Below are 22,378 nucleotides of genomic sequence, written 5' to 3'. Positions count from 1 at the left end.
ACAACTATAAGTCTAGATACAATACTATAAGTCTATAATTGAAATTCACAATTCACAAGCAAGCAATCAACAAACCAACTATAAGTCTATATACAACAAATCGTGCAATAGACATAACTGCAACTCTGCAAGCAAGCAATCAACAACCAAAATCACAAGCAAGCAATCATCAACCTTGCAATAAAAGCATACAAATAACAAATGTTAAATTGAGCCAATTAACTAGAATTGTAATTAATCGATGTGAATTGATTCAATTGAAAACCCAGAAAGCCCTAATTCGTAAAAGCCCCAATCCCAGAATCAATTCAATTCATGATCAGAGCCTTTGATCATGAATTAAATTGATTATGTACCCTACAAGCCCCAATCCCCAAACTCCAAAAGTCCCAATTTAAAAAAACCCTAAAAGCCCCAATTTCGAAAACCCAAAAAATTAGAAACCTAACTGCTAGTGACAGAGGGAGATCTGGTTGTTTTACCTCTAGTGGTGGTGGCGTTTGGTTACTCAGAAAGAGAATAGACAGATCGAGGGAGATCGATGAGATATTTGATCTCGAAGAAAGAGAAGAGAGATAATAGAGAAACGATAGAAAAGAGAAATGAGAGAGGGAGAAGATAGAAGGTTGAGATAAGAGGGACGTGGTGGTGGTGGCGTCTAGTGATGGTGGTCTGAGAGAAGAGAAGATGATGAGGTTGCAAAGAGAGAAAATAGTGAAGATAGACTGAGAGAGATGAGAGTGTGTGTGATCTAAATGGGGTTAGGGTATTTTTTAGGGATCTGATGGTGTAGGGTGCATGAATTTAATTGTTAATTAAAAAAATAATAATAAATATATATATATATATAAATGCTATAAAACTAACTAGTTAGTAAGTTAATTCAAAACTAACCACTTTGTTAGGCCCACTGCACAATGTAATCTCAAAATCCGAACTATTTATTTTTTAGGCCCTACTTTAAAGATCATTCCTGTAAAAAATCTCTAAAATCAGAAGTCATTTAGCCATTTGATTATAATAACAACTATTTCTATGCTTTTATCGAAAATACTGATTGTTTATTTATTGAGGAAATTACAGATTTAGTCCAGTTATTTTATACCTAGTTCAATTTTGGTCCACAATCTTTTTTAAGTTCTGTTTTGGTCCACTAAATGTTCCACTTGTTCAGTAAAGGTCCATATTTGTTTTCTCAAATTTGGCATGCTTTTTATCCTATCAAATCTCACCCAAATTCAGCGAACATATACTTGTTTTAAAGCTATGTATTTCTTCTTTACAACCATATAAAAATCATTCAAATTGGAGTTCTAAAACTCAAGATAATTGACCCCAAAGTAGGGTACCCGAAACTGCCAATTTTTCAAACTTCACCCAATCTCAATTCTTTTAGATTATAATACTCCAAATTTGTTTTTATGACTAAGAAATGATGAAATATAACTTATAGTTCAATTATAATTGAAAAAAACACAACCCGAAGGATTTAAAGTCACAAATCTGGACCTTTACTGAACAAATGAAACAATTAGTGGACCAAAACAGAACTTAAAAAAGATTATGGACCAAAATTGAACTAGGTATAAAATAAGTGGACCAAATCTGTAATTTTCTCTTATTTATTTGATCTCAATTAGATGACTACATGATTTTCGATTTAGTTGATTTTTTGCAATGATGATCTTTGAAGTAGTGCCTAAATAATTGATGGTTCGGATTATGAGATTAGTGATGTGGTGGGCCCAAAAACATGGTTAGCTTCGTATTAACTTGTTAACTGATTAGTTTTAGAGTACTCCTCTATATATATATCAGTCTGAGTCAATTTATTAACGGTTTGGAGGTTTCCAAACTACTGTCGTGAATCGCGTGGTCGATTTGGTAGAAGAATCGCCACTTCGGTTTTTTTTTTTTATTGTCATTTTTGTGGTCGGTTTCGATTAATCAGTTAATTTTGCCAGCCCTAGGTTAAAGTTCATGGACTAAATTGAAAAAAAATTCAAAAAAAGAATTTCTTAAAGAGCAAACAAGCAACTTTTTTATTTTTTGGCCAAACCAAACAAGCAACCTCAAGACACAGATCCGAGGTGTTATGCAAACAGACAGACTGAGAGAGAGAGAGACAGAGAGAGGGAGTAAATCATTGAAAGGAGCTATGATGAAGAGTGCAAGTGCGAGTGCGAGTGCGGTGTCCATCTTCTTAACCCTATGCCTGCTGCTACGGACGGGTCAAGCAATTTGGCTGACCCTACCGGCCTCTGGCACCAAGTGCGTCTCCGAGGAAATCCAGAACAACGTCGTCGTTTTGGCCGATTACGTCGTCATTTCTGACGATCACTCACTCGTCCCCACCATCTCCGCCAAGGTTTGCTCGAATTTCCTTTTTTATCCATGCCCATTATCCCCCTTCAAATTCTAAGCAACTGTGCCATATGGGTTTTTGATTTCCATTTTGATCGCAATTATATAGATATGTATATTACCCAAAAAAAAAAAAAAACCCAATATTTAGTTGATTGGATATTCTTTCCATGCTTAATTAAGAAAAAAAAATCTAAAATGTAACAGGGGATCTTGGGTTCTACTTGATGTTGTTTTTGGGTACTACTTGATGCTGTTCTAGGTTTAGAACAAATACAGGTTGTGTCAACTGTCAGTGCAGTTGCTTAGATCTGCAACTAAATTTACTCAGACACCCTTAGTTGGGTTATGAGTTAGTGCCACATTGGGAATTACTCAAAACTATAACTAAATTTTTTATCAACAATAAGACCGTTGGACATCTTAGTGGTTGCTAGTAAATCGAAGGGATTCTCTTTTCTATATTGGGGATAGAGGCTAAATGGTTGTGGTTCATTGGTGTTCAGATTTGTGTTGTGTGTAGCTAACGAAATTTTTTATGTTACATTTCTTTATTGTCTTTCTCTAGAATCCAAAGTTTAGTAAACTTGAATAAGATACATCATTGCTAGAACGTCAAGTCCTATAGGGGCATCAAACCTGTATTTACTTGATGTTTGAGGAGGGATTTAAGTGACTTTGTGGGCAAAGTTCCTGCTGTAATCAACTTAGTTGGGCTGTTTCACTTATTGATAATGAGCAAATGAAGTTTTAAGGAAAAATTAATTACATTGACAGGTTCTCTACCGTTCGACTTGTATAATTATGCTTCTTCTTTTTTTTGAAAGTTAAAGTAATTACATTGACAAGTTCTCTACCCTTTTAACTTGTATAATTATGTTTCGTCGTAGATTGGGTAGCTTTCTTGTTTTAATAGAAGTTCTTGTTCTTCTTTAGGTGACATCGCCTTATGGGAACAATCTTCATAGCAGGGAGAATGCAACACATGGTCAGTTTGCCTTCACAACTCATGAGGCTGGAAACTACCTGGCATGTTTCTGGGTTGATGGTAATAATCCTGGTGGTGGTGGGATAAGTGTGAACCTTGACTGGAAAACTGGAATTGCAGCTAAGGATTGGGAGTCAGTGGCAAGAAAAGAGAAGATTGAGGTAAGCACTGGGATAACTATACAATATGCTTATATTATATGATATATCTGTATATGCATGTGTGCATGTATGCACGTATGTATATGATGTTTTTTCATTCATTTTTTGTTTTATTTTTATTTTTTAATGATGACATTTATTTATCCCAATAAAGGAAATTAAGAGTGAACTGAGCATTGTTTTGAAAGGTTATTGAGATCTGGTGTTTCAAATGGTCATAGAAATGAATTTCTAAATTGAAAAGCTGTAGATACATGTAACTGAAAATTCACTTTCTGCCCACTATATTGACTTATTAAGTGCGGTGCCTTCACTCTAAATTTAGAGTAATGGGGGTTGATGTGGTGCCTGAGTCAAATATACGCTTTGTTGAAGTCTTATATAAGTACTTTAACCAATCAGTATACCTTCCAAGTTTTGATGAGAAAGAGGAATGACATATTCTTTTTTATGTTTTAACCATAATTTGAAATTTTTTTAAATGAGTATTGGTAAGATTGAGTAAATGCACATTTTACTGATCATGTTCTCAGAAGTGCGAACACCATTTTATTAACATCAGAAGTTTTTCTTTGTGATAATGTTGTATGTATTAGTTACGACCAATGATAAATATACTGATATAGATAGGTAGTCTAGATTTATGAAAATATCAGTAAAAAATATTGATATTGGTGGAAAATAAAAAATGACGGAAGTTTGCTTTAAAATATTGGAATTTTGAATGGAACTTTTAAAAACCTCAAAGCAAGCAATAATGCATCAATTAACCATGTAAACTTATAAAATAGTATATCTGTGATGGAATATGACATGTAAGGTAAAAACAATGGGCGTCGAGCATGCTGCTGCCACATTTCAAATCTTGAATGCAATGTGCAAAATAAAGACATAATACAATGAACTAAAACATAATAAGTAATAAACATTTTATATTTAACTGTTATAAGCATATTATGAACCTAGTAAGGATGAAATTTTCGGCGAAATTGCTGAAATTTCAGCCAAATCATGGTATCAACATTTAATAAGGGAAAAGGTGTAACTTTCTACCATGTCACTGAAATATCATAAAATTTTAAAAATTTTGGTAGTTTCAGTAAAATTTCGATGTACTTGTTTCAGTCAATTTCTACTGAAATTTTGGTAATTGGAACAAATATCGGCTGCTCTATTATTTGTTTCTTTCTAGCCCAGCATCTCAGCTGATATATTTCCACTTTCGGGATAGAAGCCTTTAGTCTTTATTTGTTTAAACATTAAAGTCTACCCCATTTTAGCACTGAAATGGTTAGGCTTTGATGTTTAAACAATAAAGACTAGATGCTTGTAGCACCAAAAGTGGAAATATATAAGCTGCTTTTGTAGCTTTAAAGTTCGAACAAGTACTTGAGATGGTAAACCAAGAAATAATAAAGAAAAATTTCAGTTGATATTTCTGTTCCAATTACTGAAATTTCTACCCAAATATCAGTAGAAATCGACTGAAGTTAATAGATTTTTTTCTTGATACACCGAAAGTTTACCAAAACTATCGAAATTGGCGTAATTTCGTTGATAGGTTGAAGGTTGGAAGAAAGGATAAATTTCACATTACACACTGACTTTCACATGAATGCTGATGCACATGTACATATTTAAAAGGTTACTATTGTATAGACTCAATACTTGTACGGTTGGTTGCTTAAGGGCAAGATATACCTAGAGGCTAGGGACCATTAGCTGGGCTAGTTGGTGTGTTCATATAGTTATTGTTATACCATTGTCATGCAACTAATGTTTCCAGCATGCCCTACTTTTAAATTTTGTTTCGCATCATCAGCCTTAATTGTGCTCTTATTTCTTTGTACCCCTGTCCACATATATCTGCTTGAAACTTCACTGTTTGTGGTATTTTACAATTCTATAACTAGCCTAGAAGGGGTGATGGGCTTTTCAAAACTTTATGATTAACACTGCAAACACAACCAAATCAACCTAATAATATATCAATCAAAATCCAACTTAAAGTCTTGAATTAAGCAATCTGAGCCTATATATATATATATATATATATTAGAAACATATACACCTAAAACTTAAATTGCTTACTTCACACTGTCAATCACTTAGCAATAAAGTAACGTGCTCAAGGAATTTTTAAATGGACAATCCAAATGGGAAAACTACGAGACCTAGTCTAGAAAATGCAAAAATTTACTAAGAATAACAACCATACAAGACTTGACACTTGTACAAGCACAGTGATCTAGTTCTATTTATACACCTTATTGTGCTTATTCGTGAAAAGCTATATGTCATCTCTGCTATAGCTTAAATCCATGATCGACCCAAAATTGTAACCTTCCTATGGCTTTTAAGCTACTTCTACCTACGTTAGTTCTAACATCGACTCCCCTAAGGTTCAATAGGTCTTATATAGCACACTCGCTCTTATCTTTCACCAATGCTTGTTCTGATCTTTCTACAGCTTCTTCAAGAGTTCTCACCTTCCATGCTTGTCTTCTTGGACACCTTCACTGGCGCAAGCTTCTTCATGAAATTGTCCTTGATCTCCAAGGCACAAGCTCTAATGCTCTCACAATGAAAGAATAAAACAAAGGATATGGTAGCCTAGAGCAAGAATACAAAATGTTAGTATTGGTGGAAATATTGGTAGTTCATATTTATGGAAATATCTGTTGCAATATTTGTAAAATTAGCAGAAACAATGGAAATTAATTTATAAGCACAGAACTTTGTATAACACCTTTGACCTTAGGAAATGCTAAACCAATTAATAGCACATCAATTAAACATGTACATTCAAAATTAACTCAGCAGTTTGCTCCTAATGAAAGGAAGCAAACCCAAGATGAAAACTTAAAGAAAATAAAAGCTGAAAAAGACCCTAAAGTAAGTTTATATACCTTTTAAAAGTCCAAATATGTTTAGAAGTATGGGTGCAAAAATACATTGAAATCGACTATCCAAAACTTGACGCAACAGTCTTGAAGGAACTACCAAGAAAACTCTGTGAAAAACCATTTGAATGAGAGAAGAAAACATTTGAAAGAAAATTCTAGATAATATGGACAACTGATTGGGCTATGGGCTCGATCGTTTGACCTATATATGCAGAAAAATTGGCCGCACAATTTTTCACAGAAAACTCATGTGCATGAATCCGATTCCAAAAATATGTATTCATATAACATCAAATACATGTTTAATCACAGAATGCATAAACCTAGGCATCTAAGTCCAATCTTTGGACTTAAGTTTATAGGAATCGTGAGCAAACTTAGATGCTTAGGTCCTACATTCTAAGTGATAAACATGTTTTTGATGTTATAGGAATACATGTTTTTGAAATAGCCAACACAGATGCTTATTCTTATCATGCAACATGGCTTGGGCCTCTGCCGAGTTCTTGCAACTTCACTTGGAACTATTACCAACCTGACGAAATTATAACAGAGTCAAGTGTTTTGGATACTGAATTAGCCAACATAGGCATGCATGAGACTCAAGTGTTTTTCTGTTTCTGATTGATTGACCTAACACTGGCCACGTAGGGTCTTGAGCTAGAGTTGCGGAAACTTGAAGGAGCAGTGGAGGCCATCCATGAGAATCTACTCTATCTCAAGGGCAGGTAACATTTACGTACCTAATAGGAATGCATTCAACATTCCTGTACTTTATTTCTGTTGTAATCCATTCCTTGTTCTGTGTTGCATGTACTCAGAGAAGCAGAGATGAGGGATGTGAGCGAAAGAACTAATGCCCGGGTGGCGTGGTTTAGTATGATGTCCTTGGGTGTCTGCATCATAGTTTCAACACTTCAGTTATGGCACTTGAAGACATTTTTCCAAAAGAAGAAGCTCATTTAGATTATGCTACTCGAATTATCTTTGTAGATGAAAAATGAAAACTGAGAAAGAAAAGTTTTAATACCATGTAGTGTAAACTATGATTAGACAGACAAGTAGTTTTCTTGTTTTTGTTGAAAGAGAATTGAGAAAGGAAAAACATAGATACTTAGGTGAACTAATTGCGCAATTGCAATGCATTCATTTTGGTGCTGTCGAACTCATATTGCTTTCTGAAAATTTGTAATTGTCAACCAACTTTTTAGAGCATCTCCAGCTTACCTAAACCTTTCTCTAATTTGGGGGAAATTGACATAAAACACAGCTCCAACCTTCTATTAAAATATCTCATAATTTAAGTTTTTTAATCAAGTTGAATGAACGAGGCTCTTTAAATTATCCTCAAACCTTCAACAATTTGATTTTAGACTATAAATCCAAACAAAAAAAAGATTTAGGAAAAATTTCAATTTTAGAATTGGAGAATCCTTCTCAAATTTATCCTCAAAATTTGAGGAAAATATAGTAAAATGATTGGAGATGCTCTTAATGAATTGCAACCGAGCCATTTGATGTGTATGGCAGCTTTACAGAAGTCCCATTGATATTGTTGGGCAATCAGATTACGTGAGACCTTGAGCAAGGGCTGAGATTATTACTATTATTTTGGTTGATTACAATGCCATCCTTGAAGTTTGGGATGTCTTTTGACTTTTGACTTTGACATTCTTTTTTTTTTTTTTGGACGAAAAAAACAGAACGTTAAATTGCATTTCGACATTGAAAAAGTCTCAAAGTGGTGTCTAGCATTTGGGTGTGCGAACTTAAAAATATTCCATACCCAACCTGGCTACTCCACCCTTTCTCATCCCCCTCAATGCCAGCATCGGCAATAGTCCTCTCTCTCTCTCTCTCTCTCTCTCTCTCTCTCTCTCTCTCTCTCTCTCTCTCTCTCTCTCTCTCTCTCTCTCAAACGAAGGGGGTCTGTGTTATAGTTTTTTGCTTTCAATTTAGAAAATTTGAAAGGGGGTACAATGAGCATTAATTGGGTGGGTATCGATACCCACATTAATTTTAAAATTAAAAAATCATTTTCGAAAAACCAACAAAATTTGTAAATTATGGAATTATCTATGGCAATGTTTTATTAATTAACATATATAATAAGATATCAACATGTATTTTTTTAATATTTTGGACGAGACAAACTCATAAATTCTAATCTTAGCTCTTTTGCCACTCACCCCTCATCATTTGAATTAGCCTTAAAGGGTTATGCTAATTTAATATTTGGGAAAATTAGAGTTTAATCCTTCTAACATTTCTTATTTAAAAAAAAAACCTTATAACTTTTTTTTTTTTCAAATAAAGCTCTTTTGACCATTGCCTTGTCAAAGAAATATCTCATTATTTTTTTATTTTTTAAGGGCATAGGGTACAGATTCACCTTATACATTCTTAGGGTATAGAATCTCAAAATCTTAGAGTTAAAACTTAATATAAAGCCGACAAACCAAGGCTTAAGAAGAAGTAAAAAAGCACTGCCGAACACTCGAAAATGACCGCCAATGACTCGGCACCTTGTATGTGTGAAAAAATTGAAACTAATAGACCAATATTATGTAATATGGAATAGTTACAATAATATTGAACTTTAGTTAGAATTTTAAAAGTCATAAGACTTAGGCAATAAATTGTTAATTAAAGGACCTAAATGAGAGTTTCACTTTATATTTTGACACATCATTTTGTGAATAAATTTGAAGACTCTAAGTATCTACTACTGTTATAAAGAGAAATGGCCTGTTGGTGTATTTGGTTTTCTCACAATAGGAAAAATCAAGTATAATAACCATTTTATAAGGCCAATGACTAGTTGGTCTAGTGAATTGCACAGAGTCTCTTTCTGTCGGAGCAGGTTATGAATTAATTGATTAATCGAAAAGAAAAAACCATTTTATAAGTGGTTGCATCTTTGTCCACCAATTGCCAATGCTTGTCTCACTTGACCTTATGACAAAATTCTATACCTATGGGTCCATGATCCGTCCATGACATTTTATGATTCTAAAGTAGCCCTAAAGTAGCCCTCCATTTTATGATTCTAAAGTAGCCCTAAAGTAGCCCTCCATTTTATGATTCTCATCTTACCCAATACCCACTTTTTCTTCTACATACACTAACAAGCATACGGCTTACACAGATCTCCAATATTCTATCAAGCCCACAACAACAACAACAACAACAACAACAACATGGAAGATCTCATCACCCAATTGAGCTTCCTCTCAAACCAAGCCTTGCAAGACAAAAGCTTCGACCCCTTGATCATTAGAGCTGATGAAGCTGTTCGAGATCGAAGCCTACAAGTCATGGGCTGCAGTGGAACTCCAGCAGCAGCAACAAGTGGAAGAGGCTGAGGCTTCCATGCAAGAAGCTGAGGACTACTTGGACTCGGTGATGGAGAGTGCCATGGATGAGTTTAGACACTTTGAAGAGGAAATGGAGAACATGTCGAGAGCTGAAGTGGACAGCTTGGTTAAGACTGCTGAGAGTGCAAGGAAGATGGGAAAGTTGATGGAAAACGCAGCCTCTGTGGCTTCCAAGAGGTATATTGAGGCTACACTCAACTCAGCCACTGCTTCCATGAAACTAGCTTGGAAGGGAATTTCAGCTAACCAGGTTCACCCTTCTTAATTAAATTCATTAATTGGGATTATGTAAGGCCAATTTGGTGTGTATTGCTTACTTTAATTATTTATTAGAAATTTGTTTTTAAGTTGTAGTTGTTGGATAGCTTAATTAGAAGGACTGTCAAATTATTTACAAATTTAAAATGTATCTAAGTTCGATCCCCCTCTCCAAAAAAAAAAAAAAAAAAAATTACTTTTAAGTACGGTAAGGCCTTCCACTATGGTAAGCCCATTTTTTGTGACTCAAAACCCATTTTGGGTCACAAATAGTGCTGTGACCTATTTTAGGTCACAGTATTTTATACATATTTAAAATATGCTAATATTGATTAAGTGATGTTTAATTTATAATTTAAAATTTAAAGTATAATAAAAATTATTCTATTGGTCTTATTTTAATGAATCTTTAAAATAAGGGCAATATTGAATATATTTAAAATAAGAAAATTTCATAAATTAGATAACATAATCTTACAACATCGGGACTTCAACAACCATAAAAAATAAGAACAACACGATGATTTAAAGAAAAAACAAGAACAACACAATGACTAAAAAAAAAAACAAAAACAACACGATAATTTAAAGAAAAAACAACACAATGATTCAAAGAAAAAACAACACAATGATTCAATGGGTTGGGGCAAGTGGTGGGTTCCCCTCTCGGATCCGGGTGTGCTCAATCAAATTGGTTTTTAGGGATTCATTGACATTTTGGTCCCTAAGCAAATTCCGACGAATATTCATCTCAGGTAATGATGATGGAGCGGCACCGGTCGGACATGGTTCTACACCTTCGTATTCAGCTTCAGCCCTTCTAGTGCTCGCTTCTGGGTCTATTGGGTCATCCCTACAGTCATCCTCAGGGCGCTCATCCTCCACGATCATATTGTGCAATATTATGCACGCCTTCATGATATACCCAAGCTCAATCGGACGCCAATAACGAGCAGGTCGTTTTATAATCTGCCACCGGGCTTTTAAAATTTCGAACGCCCTCTCCACATTCTTCTTGTATCCCTCCTGTCGAGCGGTAACTTATGGTGGGGAAGAACGGGACTGTGCAATGTAGTGATAAGAGTTGACCATTGAGGGTAGATCCCATCTGCAAGAAAGTATGAAATGGTGTAGTCGATCCCATTCACAGTGAATTTCACCCTGTGGTTCCGGCCGGAAATCATATCATCAAAGAGATGAGAACAGTCCAGCACATTGATATCATTATTCGACCCAGGTATACCAAAATTTGCATGTCATATCCACGTGTCGTACCGGGCAACGGCTTTAAGGATAACTGTTGGGACATGATAATGCCCACGGTAAACAGCTTGCTCGGCCATTGGGCAATTTTGCCATACCCAATGCATGCAATCCAAGCTACCAATTATACATGGAAATCCTCTACGGCTCCCCTTTCGCAAAGTTTTCTCAAATCGGACTGGGTAGGCCTCCGGAGATACTCTGGTCCGAAGACGTCAGTGATGGCTCTCACGAACTTCAAGAATGACTGTCGTATGGTGGTTTGGCTAATGGTCATTGACTCTGAGACCAAATCATATGGAATGCCATATGCCATCACCCGCAGTGCCGCAGTCACCTTTTGGTAAGGTGTGCAACCCACTCTACCGATGGCGTCCAATGGCGTCAACTTTTGGAAGGAAATACTCATCCTGGAGGCAAACCGCTTCGTTCTATTGAATAGCGGTTGGTGCATGGGGTATCGCCTGCGGAAAGTCACGGTGTCCTCGATTGGCGAGGGGATGAAGTAGTTGTCCATGAGACGTTCGTGGGCGGCTTCTCGATTCCGGTGTGTGTACTGGCGACTTGAAGAAGTACCGCCATGCCTTGGTGTACCGGCGACGACGGTATGACCCATTGACACAATCAACTGACCCACCATCTCCCTTCCATCCTCTTCCCTATCTCATTCAACATCAGAGTCCGAAGACGAGGAGAAGGATGAATACACATACAAAGGATTCATTTTAGTGTTTATGGAATGAGAAATGATCCTGAAATAAGATTGAGTGTAACATGGTAAATATAGTGGTATTTATATTGAAACCACATGCAATTGAGATAAGGAATGAATGGTCCACATTCATTTGCTTTATGATGGTGTAGTCATTTCATGCACTTTGATTGAGTAGTTGTTTTCATCTGCAGTAATGATAGCATGCATCAGTCTTATCTACTGTAGAGCATGCATCAGTCTTATCTACTGTAAAGCATGCATCAGTCTTGTCTACTGTAGAGCATGCATGCATTTATAGGAGTTGTACCACAATAAGTGAGAATCCAATGTTGGTTGGAAATGCAAACATGACTTGAATAAATAGCAAATCATGACTTAAAACAAGATTGACATTCAAATTAAAGGATACAATTAAAGAGCAAACATAATTTAAAACAAGATTAACATTCAAAATAAAAAACACAATTAAAGAGCAAGGTCTCATTCTAATTATTAAGCGGGTACCCCTGGTTTGACTGATTGAGGTTGGAAAGATCCGGGTAGTATCCAGATGGAGTGCACTCCGAACTGTGGTTAGCACACATTTGCCTCTTTGCAATGACTTCAGCCATCTTTTGCTCCCAATACATCCGTTGCCCATCATTCATTTTGGAGAGGTCTTGGCCCATAATATTTTGTTTTTCCCATTCTAGCTGCCTCTCGATCCTCACCCTTTCTCTTGTTTCCTTTGCGGCGTCTCTTTCACTCATTGCATGCTCCCTGTCAAGTCTCGTTTGTATGAAAATCCTTGAATTTTCATTATAATGATCTACTGCCTCAACCATATGAGTTTGGACGAGCTCGGCTGCCTTGGCCCGTTTTGCATGGTTTCTCCCTGGTGGCCTTAGCCGCGAGGAACCTATTGGTTGGAATGGTGGTGGGTTTTCGTCCTTGCCAAGTGGTATGACTGGATCGACCTCCTCGGGATCATCATCGGCGGGAGTGTCGGCATCGTCGGTGGCGGGGGTCTCTAAATCACTAAACCGAACAGGAGCATGAACCGCAACGTACTTTGCACTTTCCTTTATTTGTTCCCAAATGTGCACCCATGGAAACTTGAATCCTATCTTGTTTCAAAAGCCTTCAAGTGCTTGCGTAAACTACAATAATAAAATAAAAATAAAAATATATAAATTTGCTTGTGGAAATGCAAACATGACTTAAATAAATAGCAAATTTGCTACATTTATAAACAAAACAAAAACCATAATCATACAAATATATAAATATGCTTGATAGATAAACAAAATAAAATATAATAATATCATTATATAAATATGCTATATTTATAAATAAAACAAAAAATAATCATACAAATATATAAATATGTTTGATACATAAAAAAAACAATAAAATAGTAATACCATTATATAAATATGCTTCATTTATAAACAAACCATATAATAATCATACAAATATATAAATATGCTTGATAATTTGATAAAACAAAAAATAATCATACAAATATATAAATACATAAAAACTTACCACATTGGCATCATTTGCACCGCTTGCGCGCATTCACTCGGCCTCCAATAGGCAAGCATAAAATTTTTTGCAATCACGCACAATATCTTTAAATCGTGCTTTAACACCGCCAACCTTACGAATGGTTTCACCCCCCATGCATGTTACGCTTGAAAATTTGATAAATTTGTTTCCAAAGCACGACGGCTCTATTTTGGGCACCAAGACAACATTGGGAGACCTCTCTAGATATGTCATCACTAGGGCTTCATCTTCAGCTACCACCCAAGCATTTCCTCTAGGAGCCATGACAAAGAAAAAAAAATTTGTGCAAATTTGGTAAACAAAGGTTGTAATTTGTGATGAAACCATATGAGTGTTGTATGATATATATAGACCCATTTGAGAATATAACTGTTGGAGGGTTTGGGGAATTTTTTAAATTTTTTTTGAAATTTTTTGGCAATTTTTCGGATACTATTTCAATTTTAAATGATTTATTAATTATTTGTTTAAAAAATAATGATTTGGGCGATCTGGACCGTTGATTATCAACGGTCCATTAATCTAGGCCTTTGATTTCTAATCGGCCCATTAAAAAAAAAAAAAGAAGAAGACAAACAATGGCAGCTGTTGATCACCAACGGTCATTTAATCTGGACCGTTGGTGACCCGCCAAGCAAGCCACGCGTCAACAAAGCAGCAAAGCCAGGCGCGGCCCACGAGAAAACATATACCAGCAAAGCCCCTACGTGATTCCTTCTGTTCAGCCGACAAGAAAAGCAGGCGGGGCCCACCACCTTTTCACCAGCAGCTGCTTCTCTCTCCTCACGTGGGTGGGCTTCTGTTGGTTTTGGGTCACAGCCAATTTGGTTCACACTGAGACCCAGATTTGGGTTACACTTTGGGTTACTCCCTCTTTTGGGTCACATTTTCAGGCCTATAGTGCTATGATGTGACCCATTTGCGACCCAAAATGGGTTTTGGGTCACATTTTCAGGTGGCATAGTGGAAGGCCTAAGTGGTTTCTCAAGAATTGACATACTGACACTTCAGCTCAAAAAAGAATTAGAGATCAAATGTTCCACATATATCATACATTTGGGAATAAAATATCTACATATATTTTTTTTTATCTTTTTATATTTTTTCGGCTTTTCTCTAATTTTGTACTTTTGTAGGATGCATGAATGAGATCCACGTCATATTCCCACTAACTAAATGAGAACAATAACAAGAATAATAATGTTGATTATGATGATTTTATTGGATTGAAAATTAATGGAATATCACATAAAGGAATAATCTTTGGAAGAGGGCAGTCTCTATTTGTGGTACTGTTTATTCAATTTTATTTTTTTTTACTGAAAAATAAAGGGGAAGGGGTAGCTGTTGAGGTGGATAGTAGCCGTTTCCGACCACTTTCGGCATCAATATTTGAGTAGGGATTGTAGAGAATTTTTACGGTTGGCGGGTTTTTTTCTATTTTGCCCTCGATCACCAATTGTTTTCAGCACTAGGTTATTTAGGGTTAATTATAAAGTGATTTGCTTGATCTTTCTAAATTGTTTGGATAATTTGATGATTGTAAGGGTTAATTATGTGCACACCCTTAAGTCGTTTTATCCTCATTTCATAACTTTTGAGGTTTCAGAAAATATAGTGGCATCCCTCGAGGTTTTAAATCATTTTTACATAATCTAGTTCATTGAAATTCCTCAAAAAAGTATTAGCATCAATATAAAAACATTTAAAGATTAATTTACACAGACACATTCTATCGTACTTTTATATATATAACTTCTAAGATTCCATACATTACAGTAAGAATATCCCTGAGGTTTTATCATGTATTTTCACACAATTCCTTAATCAAAACAAACGTGATTTAATAAAACCATAATATCTTTCTAATAAAACAATTCCAAATCAACCTCACAAAATGTCAATGTAAATATATTTCATTGCCAAGTTCCTAACACAAACCTATCTTCGTAGAACATTAGAAAGTTAGAGTTTATGCGTCTATGTTTAGTCTAAGTTGGTAAAGATTATCAAGTTTAGTCATGGGTGATGCGCTCAAATGTTTCAAGCTCAGATTATGGTAGTGTTCGAGTTCATCTCCATCCTAGATGAGGTAAGTTAGTGATCATGTATTCATATGTGTCATCATTGTGGTTTATTTGGATTTACTGAAAAAAGGCCGCGTTTTATACAATTTGGTTCTAATTTAAACTTTCATTAAACTTACTTGGGAGTTACTTTTTTATAGACACTATATTTTAAACCCGTAATCAATTCATGGCCAAAAAAAAAAAAACCCATAATCAATTAATCATATGACAAATTCACCAACCAAAAATATTCACCAACCAAAAATATTCACCAAATAGTTTTAGAAATTAATCAAGAACAATATGAGAACCTTTTTGTCCTCAAAATATATGTGGCCAAATAAGATGAGATGTGCCCAATCTAATAGTGCTATGGCTCCAGTTAATAATTTGACAATTGCAGATATGTAAAGCTCTGTTTTTTTTTTTTTTTTTTTTCAGAAATTTTCCTCTGCAACACCACAATTTCTTCTCCTCTTCACATCTCTTTCCTCAGAAAAACACTACAACACCCCAACGAATACACATTTGTACACTCAACAAATAACAAAGCAAAGATGTCCTTGGGTTCGCAGTAGAATGCACTAAAATAAATTATGCTTTTGGGATTCGATAAACAAAGTGTGGTGGCGTGACCTGGCATGATCATCTAAGGAAAAAACTAAAATAGACCTTGCATCCACAACTTAAACAACACATAGAAAAGTTACACTAGTCTAAAACTTAAGGGGTATATGAGATTTTGAATTGAAATGATCAAGAGTTACAACGTGATAGAAAAAAAAAAGAGTATATATTATACTTCAAAATGATTTAGAGCTCTTCACTATATATATATACATGCAGTCTTCCAAGTTTCATAGAAGCACTACTCAATGGTTAAACACTTAAATTATCCCTCCTTAAATAAGAGAATAATTAAATAACATACAATCTGTCAAGTATGAAAACAAATGATATTCTTATAACCAAACAATGCAGCATAAGAAAATATCTAGCACAATCTGTAATAGGTACTAGAGAAAGGAATTGTTTCTCTTCCCACATTGGGAAGGCAGCCAGTACTGGTAAGTGGTAAAACAATACAAGTCAACCATCGATTTCAAACTCTTCTTCCTTGTCTCATGTCAATGCGATCATACTTCCGTGCTAATGACTTTAATGACTTTGATCATCACTGAGTAATTATGTCCTCTGTGCAACAAGAAAGAGGAAATATCAAACAAGCTATTGGACTAGCCCAAATTAAAAGTAACAAAATTTGATCTAGCTTAATTTGTACTTCATTTTGATATCACTAAGCTTTCTTAACTAATCTTTCATGGGTTCCGATGCTATATTTTGATTACCATACCTTGCTTGATTGCATGTAGTGGGGGGTCAATGTTTGTACAAGCTCTTCGACATCCTCCTTGAACACTAGACGTAGGGCCCATTCACGAACTACTAAGTCTGGGTTATTGGATTCAACAGTTGCACCAATGCGATTACATTGATTCCACGATTGAGGAAATTCAGTACGTGCTATGTGTATGAACGCAATGATATCGCATGCATGCATCCCCATCAGTTTAATTATATGGTACCCAGAAAGAGAAGAAACATTGGTGTCCAGAAAAAAAAGAAGCCTATGAGTAAACTCTGAATCACGAGTGTCACGAAGGATGCTTGGCTGTTTGTGCGTCAATAAAGAAGCACAAATAGCAATCCCTATCCAATCATCATCATTGAACAAATTTGGAGGCACTTGGATTCGCGCATGGTAGTCTTTGTTCAAATGCATGAACCACTTGGGAATTTCAGTTCCAGTGAAGGTATGTCCATACCGGTTTATAGTAGACGAGAACTGTTTGTAAATAAAGAAAAAATTCAAATGTCAGATATTAATTTCTCGAGAGATCAAATTCTAATATAAGAGAGAGAGAGAGAGAGAGAGAGAGAGAGAGAGAGACCATATATCTAAATTTACGTTCCCATTCCTCTGCCGTTAGCTGACTTAAGACATTTTCTCCAGAAGTATAATTTTCTTTTCCAGCATCCAAATCCAATTCACGATTTTCTAACTTTATGAAATTTAACCAATATGTTACCAGCAATTCATTATAATAATCAAAGGAAATATCTGAGCTGCGTAATGTACATTGGGTGATTGCCTGGACAAACTCTTGTAAATTTTGGTGGTACAAAATACGGAGCCCGCACATTTGAACCTTTACACCAGGACTAACGGTTTCAAAGACAGCGCACATTTGCCTTGATGATTTGCGAGTGAATAACCAGTCGTGATTCATCATTGCCCGAGGTATGTACATAACTATAAGTTGTGGTTTGCGCGATATTCCATTTAGCGACCAAATAAATCTTCTCACAGGATTTTTACCTATTTCAAGTCGACAAAAAACACGATAATCTTCTACATGCTTGTTCGCTTCAACTGATACGCATAGAGCAAATCCCATCCACTCCTTACTCATGTGTAGATTTGGTGGCAGATCTATTGACTTGAAGGGCCCAACTTTAGGGTTGAACCACACTGGGCTTCCGCTTACAAAATAAGAATAATTTTGACACGCATGGTTTAGTCCCTGCAGGAAAAACTCATAATTAATATGAGTACGTGAGAGAAAGAGAGAGAAAGAGAGAGAGAGAGAGAGAGAGAGAGAGAGAGAGACCTCAAGGTATCTTGGAAGAAATGACTCAATGTTCTTTCTCAGCAGAATTATGGAAACTTCTTCAGAACTTGGAATTAATGACTCCCTGCAATAATGCAATATATACCACATGCAAGAAAAACGTCGACAATTATGAATTTAACAAGTTTTAATAAGTAGCAATGTAACTATGTAAGTACTTCTCAAAAAGTTTAAATTCTATACCATCTCAATATGTTATCCACCAGATTATACCACCCAGATTCAAATGTGTCTCGATCATCTTGGTTTCCATTGCAGTACTGTCTGACTTCAGTACTAAAACACTGCCACACTACAGTTTGGAAAAACCCTTCAACATCTTCTTCATATAGTAGACGAATCCCACATTTCTGAACCTCAATGCCTTGGTTGGTTTCAAATGAAGCCTCCATTGCGCTTGATTTATTTAACAGCTCTGGAAACCACACACAAGGTTCATAGAAAACATAAAGAGAAGGAAATATTGAACTCATGCGGTTGATCTGCTGTATACTGCTCGTAAAGAGATATGGTTCCATTGAAAATTCTTGAGTTTTTAATTTGCACTGACAGAAGTAATTAGAAGTTTCTGAATCCGATTCAATGACGGAGACATCAGGAGGTCCCTTGAGTAAGACAACAGCAGCAACCCCCATCCACCTCTTATAATATTTTTTCAATCCTGGAGGTATTGAGATGACTATGGAATCGCCAGTAACTGTATTGCTAAACCACTTTGGAATTTCATTTTGGTTCCAAGAAATCGAATAGTCCATTAAACTATGATCCCTTAGCTTCAACTTTAACAAAAGACGTTCGACAGTAACTCTAGTGTCCTCTCTTCTGTCATCACTGTACTCTCTTGTAGATTCGCCCCGACTTAACATACCAAGTTCTTGATTCTTGGATGAAATGTAGGTAATGATAGTAGTTTCTCCACATAGTCTGTATTGATTCGGAAAATCTATCAGTGAAGTACAATCCTTTGCTTCCACATGTCGAACACTTAATGGAAGCTTCTTAGGGAGAAATTGAAGCCTGCTACAATTGCTCAAGTCGAGACATTCAAGCTTGGAGAGTTGAGAGATGCCATCTGGTAAGCGGGTGAAATTATTATCACTCAAATTTAAGCGTTTTAAGGACAATAAGCTGCCAAGATCATTTGGAAATTTTGGTCCTTCCATTAGATTGCAATCACTTAAATTTAGATCTGTCAAAAAACTTAAACTTGACAGTGAAGTAGGCAACAACGAGCTCATGGAGACAAGGCTCTTTCTAAGCCATGATTTTGAAGGTTGATCTTCACATCCTCGGATGGATAGATATTTTAGATTCTTCATATTTGCAATGGACGAAAAATCTCTTACAGCAGTTCCACTTATATCAAGCTCCTCCAGAAATTCCACACAATGCAGATTCTCAGGTATGCCATCAAGTTTTGTGCAACCTGTTAGAATGAGACTTTTAAGAGATGTCAGATATTTAATGGTACTTGGAAGACCCAAAAGGCTTTTGCAGTCCCTTAAATCCAACAAAGTAAGACCAGTCAAGCCTTCAATTGATGGAGGTAATTCCTTTATGGCAGTCCCATCTAGATGAAGCTCCAACAAGCTTTTCATATTTCCTTTAATTTCGGGAAAATTCTTGAGTCTTGAGCAGGCAGAGAGAGTAAAAGTTTTAAGAGATACCAAACTAATTGAAGGTGGAAGGCTCTTAACAGATTTGCAGTCTCTCATATTCAACAAAGTAAGTTTTTTGAGATTTCCAATGGATGGGTGAACCTCAACCAATCCTATACAACCTTCAAGCACCAAAGTCACAAGATTTGGAACCTCACTGAAGTTTGGGGTCTTGATCAAGTATTGGGAATAACTCATATCGATAAATTGTAGCCTGCTCCAGTTCTGAAAGAAGTCAAAAAATAATCATATGATTTGAAATAAATAATTGGTTGCTATAGTTAAGAATTAAAAAATGCATATATAAGAATTAATAATCTTACTTTTTCTCCACTCCATAGTTGTTTGATGCTGCTTGAATACATTCTGAGTTCAACAAGCTTGTTTGACTGAAAGTTTGAAGGAAAATAGTCGAATGGATATTCATGCCATTCCAGAAATTGCAACTCCTCAGAAAGACATTTGATGTTTCCAGAAAAGTTCCCGTTCCAAATTTTGAGTAATCTTAACTTGTCCATATTTGAGAAGGGATCAGTAATGAAGTGAACCACCTCCTCTTTTCTTGCTAAATTGAGGAATATGCCTTGAACTTTACTCGTTCCCTAATAAAGAAGAACAAAGAATAAGTTGTTAAGCACACAATTCATATAGCAAACTACAAAGACAATAATAATTAGTTTTCCAATCTCTGAATCTCTTTTACCTTATTTTTTACTAGTACACGGATGATATCCTCACGAAGCCACAACCTGCTACGCTTTCCAGGGTCTTCACCACATTCTTGACGAACAACTTCCCAACCCAATTCTTGTATCAAATCATGCATCCACAATTTTCTTCCAGACAGAGTTACTAAAGATTTCTCCATGAGAACTTCTATATCAATGTCTGGACTGTAGCCACAACTCTCTAGTATTCTTGTTACATGATCTTTGTCCTCTCCTTTAAAGAAACACACAATGTCCAAAAATACATTTTTTTCTGTAGTTGACAAACCATCCAAACTTATTTTTAAAACATCAATAATGTCTTTTTTAGGATTTGCTTTCAATCTATCCAATTCACTTGCCCATAGTTTTGCGCTTCTACCATAAAGAAACAAACCCAAAACTTTAATAGCTAATGGAAGACGATTAGCATATTTTAAAATATCCTTGGATAGCTTGAGAAAGACATCTCCAACCTGGTCTTTCTGGAAGGATTTCCAACTAAAGAGTTGTAGAGCTTCATCATCAGTTAATAGCTTAACCTTATATGTTTTATCTACTCTACATCCGCGCAACACATGTTCATCTCTTGATGTTATGATGATTCTGCTCCCTAAACCAAACCAACTTGGATCACACAATGCTTCCAATTGTTCAAACTTATCCACGTCATCAAGAATTATAAGAACCCTTTTGGTACATAGTCTACGCCTTATCACCTTTTGCACATCAATATTTTGTATATATACGTTACTTTCCAACAACATATCAGAAAGAAGCAACTTCCCGACCCAATTCTTGTATCAAATCATGCATCCACAATTTTCTTCCAGACAGAGTTACTAAAGATTTCTCCATGAGAACTTCTATATCAATGTCTGGACTGTAGCCACAACTTTCTAGTATTCTTGTTACATGATCTTTGTCCTCTCCTTTAAAGAAACACACAATGTCCAAAAATACATTTTTTTCTGTAGTTGAAAAACCATCAAAACTTATTTTTAAAACATCAATAATTTCTTTTTTAGGATTTGCTTTCAGTCTATCCAATTCACTTGCCCATAGTTTTGCGCTTCGACCATAAAGAAACAAACTTAAAACTTTAATAGCTAATGGAAGACCATTAGCATATTTTAAAATATCCTTTGATAGCTTGAGAAGGACTTCTCCAACCTGGTCTCTCTGGAAGGATTTCCAACTAAAGAGTTGTAGAGCTTCATCATCAGTTAATAGCTTAACCTTATATGTTTTATCTATTCTACATCCGCGCAACACATGTTCATCTCTTGATGTTATGATGATTTTGCTCCCTAAACCAAACCAACTAGGATCACACAATGCTTCCACTTGTTCAAACTTATCCACGTCATGAAGAATTATAAGAACCCTTTTGGTACATAGTCTACGCCTTATCACCTTTTGCACATCAATATTCTGTATATGTACGTTACTTTCCAACAACATATCAGAATGAAGCTACTTTTCCTCTCTAACATTGTCAAGGAAGCTGTAAGCTTCAAACTGAGCACGTATCCTTTCAAAAACTACTCGTGCAATAGTTGTCTTACCAATTTCCCATATTCCCCAAATTCCAATGACTTTACGAACATCAAGCAACTCTATTTCTAAGCGTGAAAGCATTTCTCTTATGTGAGAATCCATCGCAAC

At 35.6% G+C, this 22,378-nt stretch overlaps 3 protein-coding genes and 2 pseudogenes across 3 annotated transcripts; 2 read left to right on the top strand and 3 right to left on the bottom strand.

Moving 5' to 3' along the window:
• Window positions 1–2,069: 2,069 nt before the first annotated feature.
• On the top strand, window positions 2,070–7,588 carry LOC147280042 (transmembrane emp24 domain-containing protein p24delta3-like). Its single transcript, XM_086251073.1, has 4 exons — window positions 2,070–2,368; window positions 3,301–3,513; window positions 7,071–7,147; window positions 7,241–7,588. Exons 1-4 carry the CDS (start codon window positions 2,096–2,098, stop codon window positions 7,383–7,385), a joined length of 708 nt encoding a protein of 235 aa, XP_086107199.1. The 5' UTR covers window positions 2,070–2,095; the 3' UTR covers window positions 7,386–7,588.
• A 1,897-nt stretch (window positions 7,589–9,485) lies between these two features.
• Window positions 9,486–10,166, top strand: LOC147280041 (uncharacterized; annotated as a pseudogene).
• A 521-nt stretch (window positions 10,167–10,687) lies between these two features.
• On the bottom strand, window positions 10,688–11,957 carry LOC147280040 (uncharacterized). Its single transcript, XM_086252119.1, has 2 exons — window positions 11,448–11,957; window positions 10,688–11,080 (listed from the first exon to the last, which is right to left on the bottom strand). The coding sequence occupies exons 1-2, from the start codon at window positions 11,955–11,957 to the stop codon at window positions 10,688–10,690; spliced, it is 903 nt and encodes a 300-aa protein (XP_086108245.1).
• Window positions 11,958–16,531: 4,574 nt separating this feature from the next.
• On the bottom strand, window positions 16,532–21,482 carry LOC147280039 (TMV resistance protein N-like). The gene is made up of 7 exons (XM_086251553.1): window positions 20,707–21,482; window positions 20,327–20,605; window positions 18,529–20,228; window positions 18,325–18,409; window positions 17,605–18,237; window positions 17,007–17,498; window positions 16,532–16,846 (listed from the first exon to the last, which is right to left on the bottom strand). The coding sequence occupies exons 1-7, from the start codon at window positions 21,475–21,477 to the stop codon at window positions 16,838–16,840; spliced, it is 3,969 nt and encodes a 1,322-aa protein (XP_086107679.1). The 5' UTR covers window positions 21,478–21,482; the 3' UTR covers window positions 16,532–16,837.
• Window positions 21,479–22,378, bottom strand: LOC147280038 (disease resistance protein Roq1 pseudogene; annotated as a pseudogene).

This window comes from Dryas octopetala, chromosome 7, assembly GCF_963921425.1.
Source record: "Dryas octopetala chromosome 7, drDryOcto1.1, whole genome shotgun sequence".
In the NCBI taxonomy this organism is placed as follows: domain Eukaryota; kingdom Viridiplantae; phylum Streptophyta; class Magnoliopsida; order Rosales; family Rosaceae; genus Dryas; species Dryas octopetala.
Note: the sequence above shows the minus strand (reverse complement) of the source record. Positions and strands in the feature narration are given on the sequence as shown.

What these genes read in the sequence shown, in the direction of transcription:
- LOC147280042 (XM_086251073.1), top strand. Translation starts at nt 2,096, where the DNA reads ATGCAAACAGACAGACTGAGAGAGAGAGAGACAGAGAGAGGGAGTAAA. An exon ending in CAAGAAAAGAGAAGATTGAG is followed by an intron (nt 3,514 to 7,070) that starts GTAAGCACTGGG and finishes CTGGCCACGTAG; the next exon opens with GGTCTTGAGCTAGAGTTGCG. An exon ending in CTACTCTATCTCAAGGGCAG is followed by an intron (nt 7,148 to 7,240) that starts GTAACATTTACG and finishes GCATGTACTCAG; the next exon opens with AGAAGCAGAGATGAGGGATG.
- LOC147280040 (XM_086252119.1), bottom strand. Translation starts at nt 11,957, where the DNA reads ATGGTGGGTCAGTTGATTGTGTCAATGGGTCATACCGTCGTCGCCGGT. An exon ending in GAGCCGTAGAGGATTTCCAT is followed by an intron (nt 11,081 to 11,447) that starts GTATAATTGGTA and finishes ACCGCTCGACAG; the next exon opens with GAGGGATACAAGAAGAATGT.
- LOC147280039 (XM_086251553.1), bottom strand. Translation starts at nt 21,477, where the DNA reads ATGTTGTTGGAAAGTAACGTATATATACAAAATATTGATGTGCAAAAG. An exon ending in TTCTTCCAAGATACCTTGAG is followed by an intron (nt 18,238 to 18,324) that starts GTCTCTCTCTCT and finishes TTTTTCCTGCAG; the next exon opens with GGACTAAACCATGCGTGTCA. An exon ending in AACGTAAATTTAGATATATG is followed by an intron (nt 17,499 to 17,604) that starts GTCTCTCTCTCT and finishes ATTTACAAACAG; the next exon opens with TTCTCGTCTACTATAAACCG.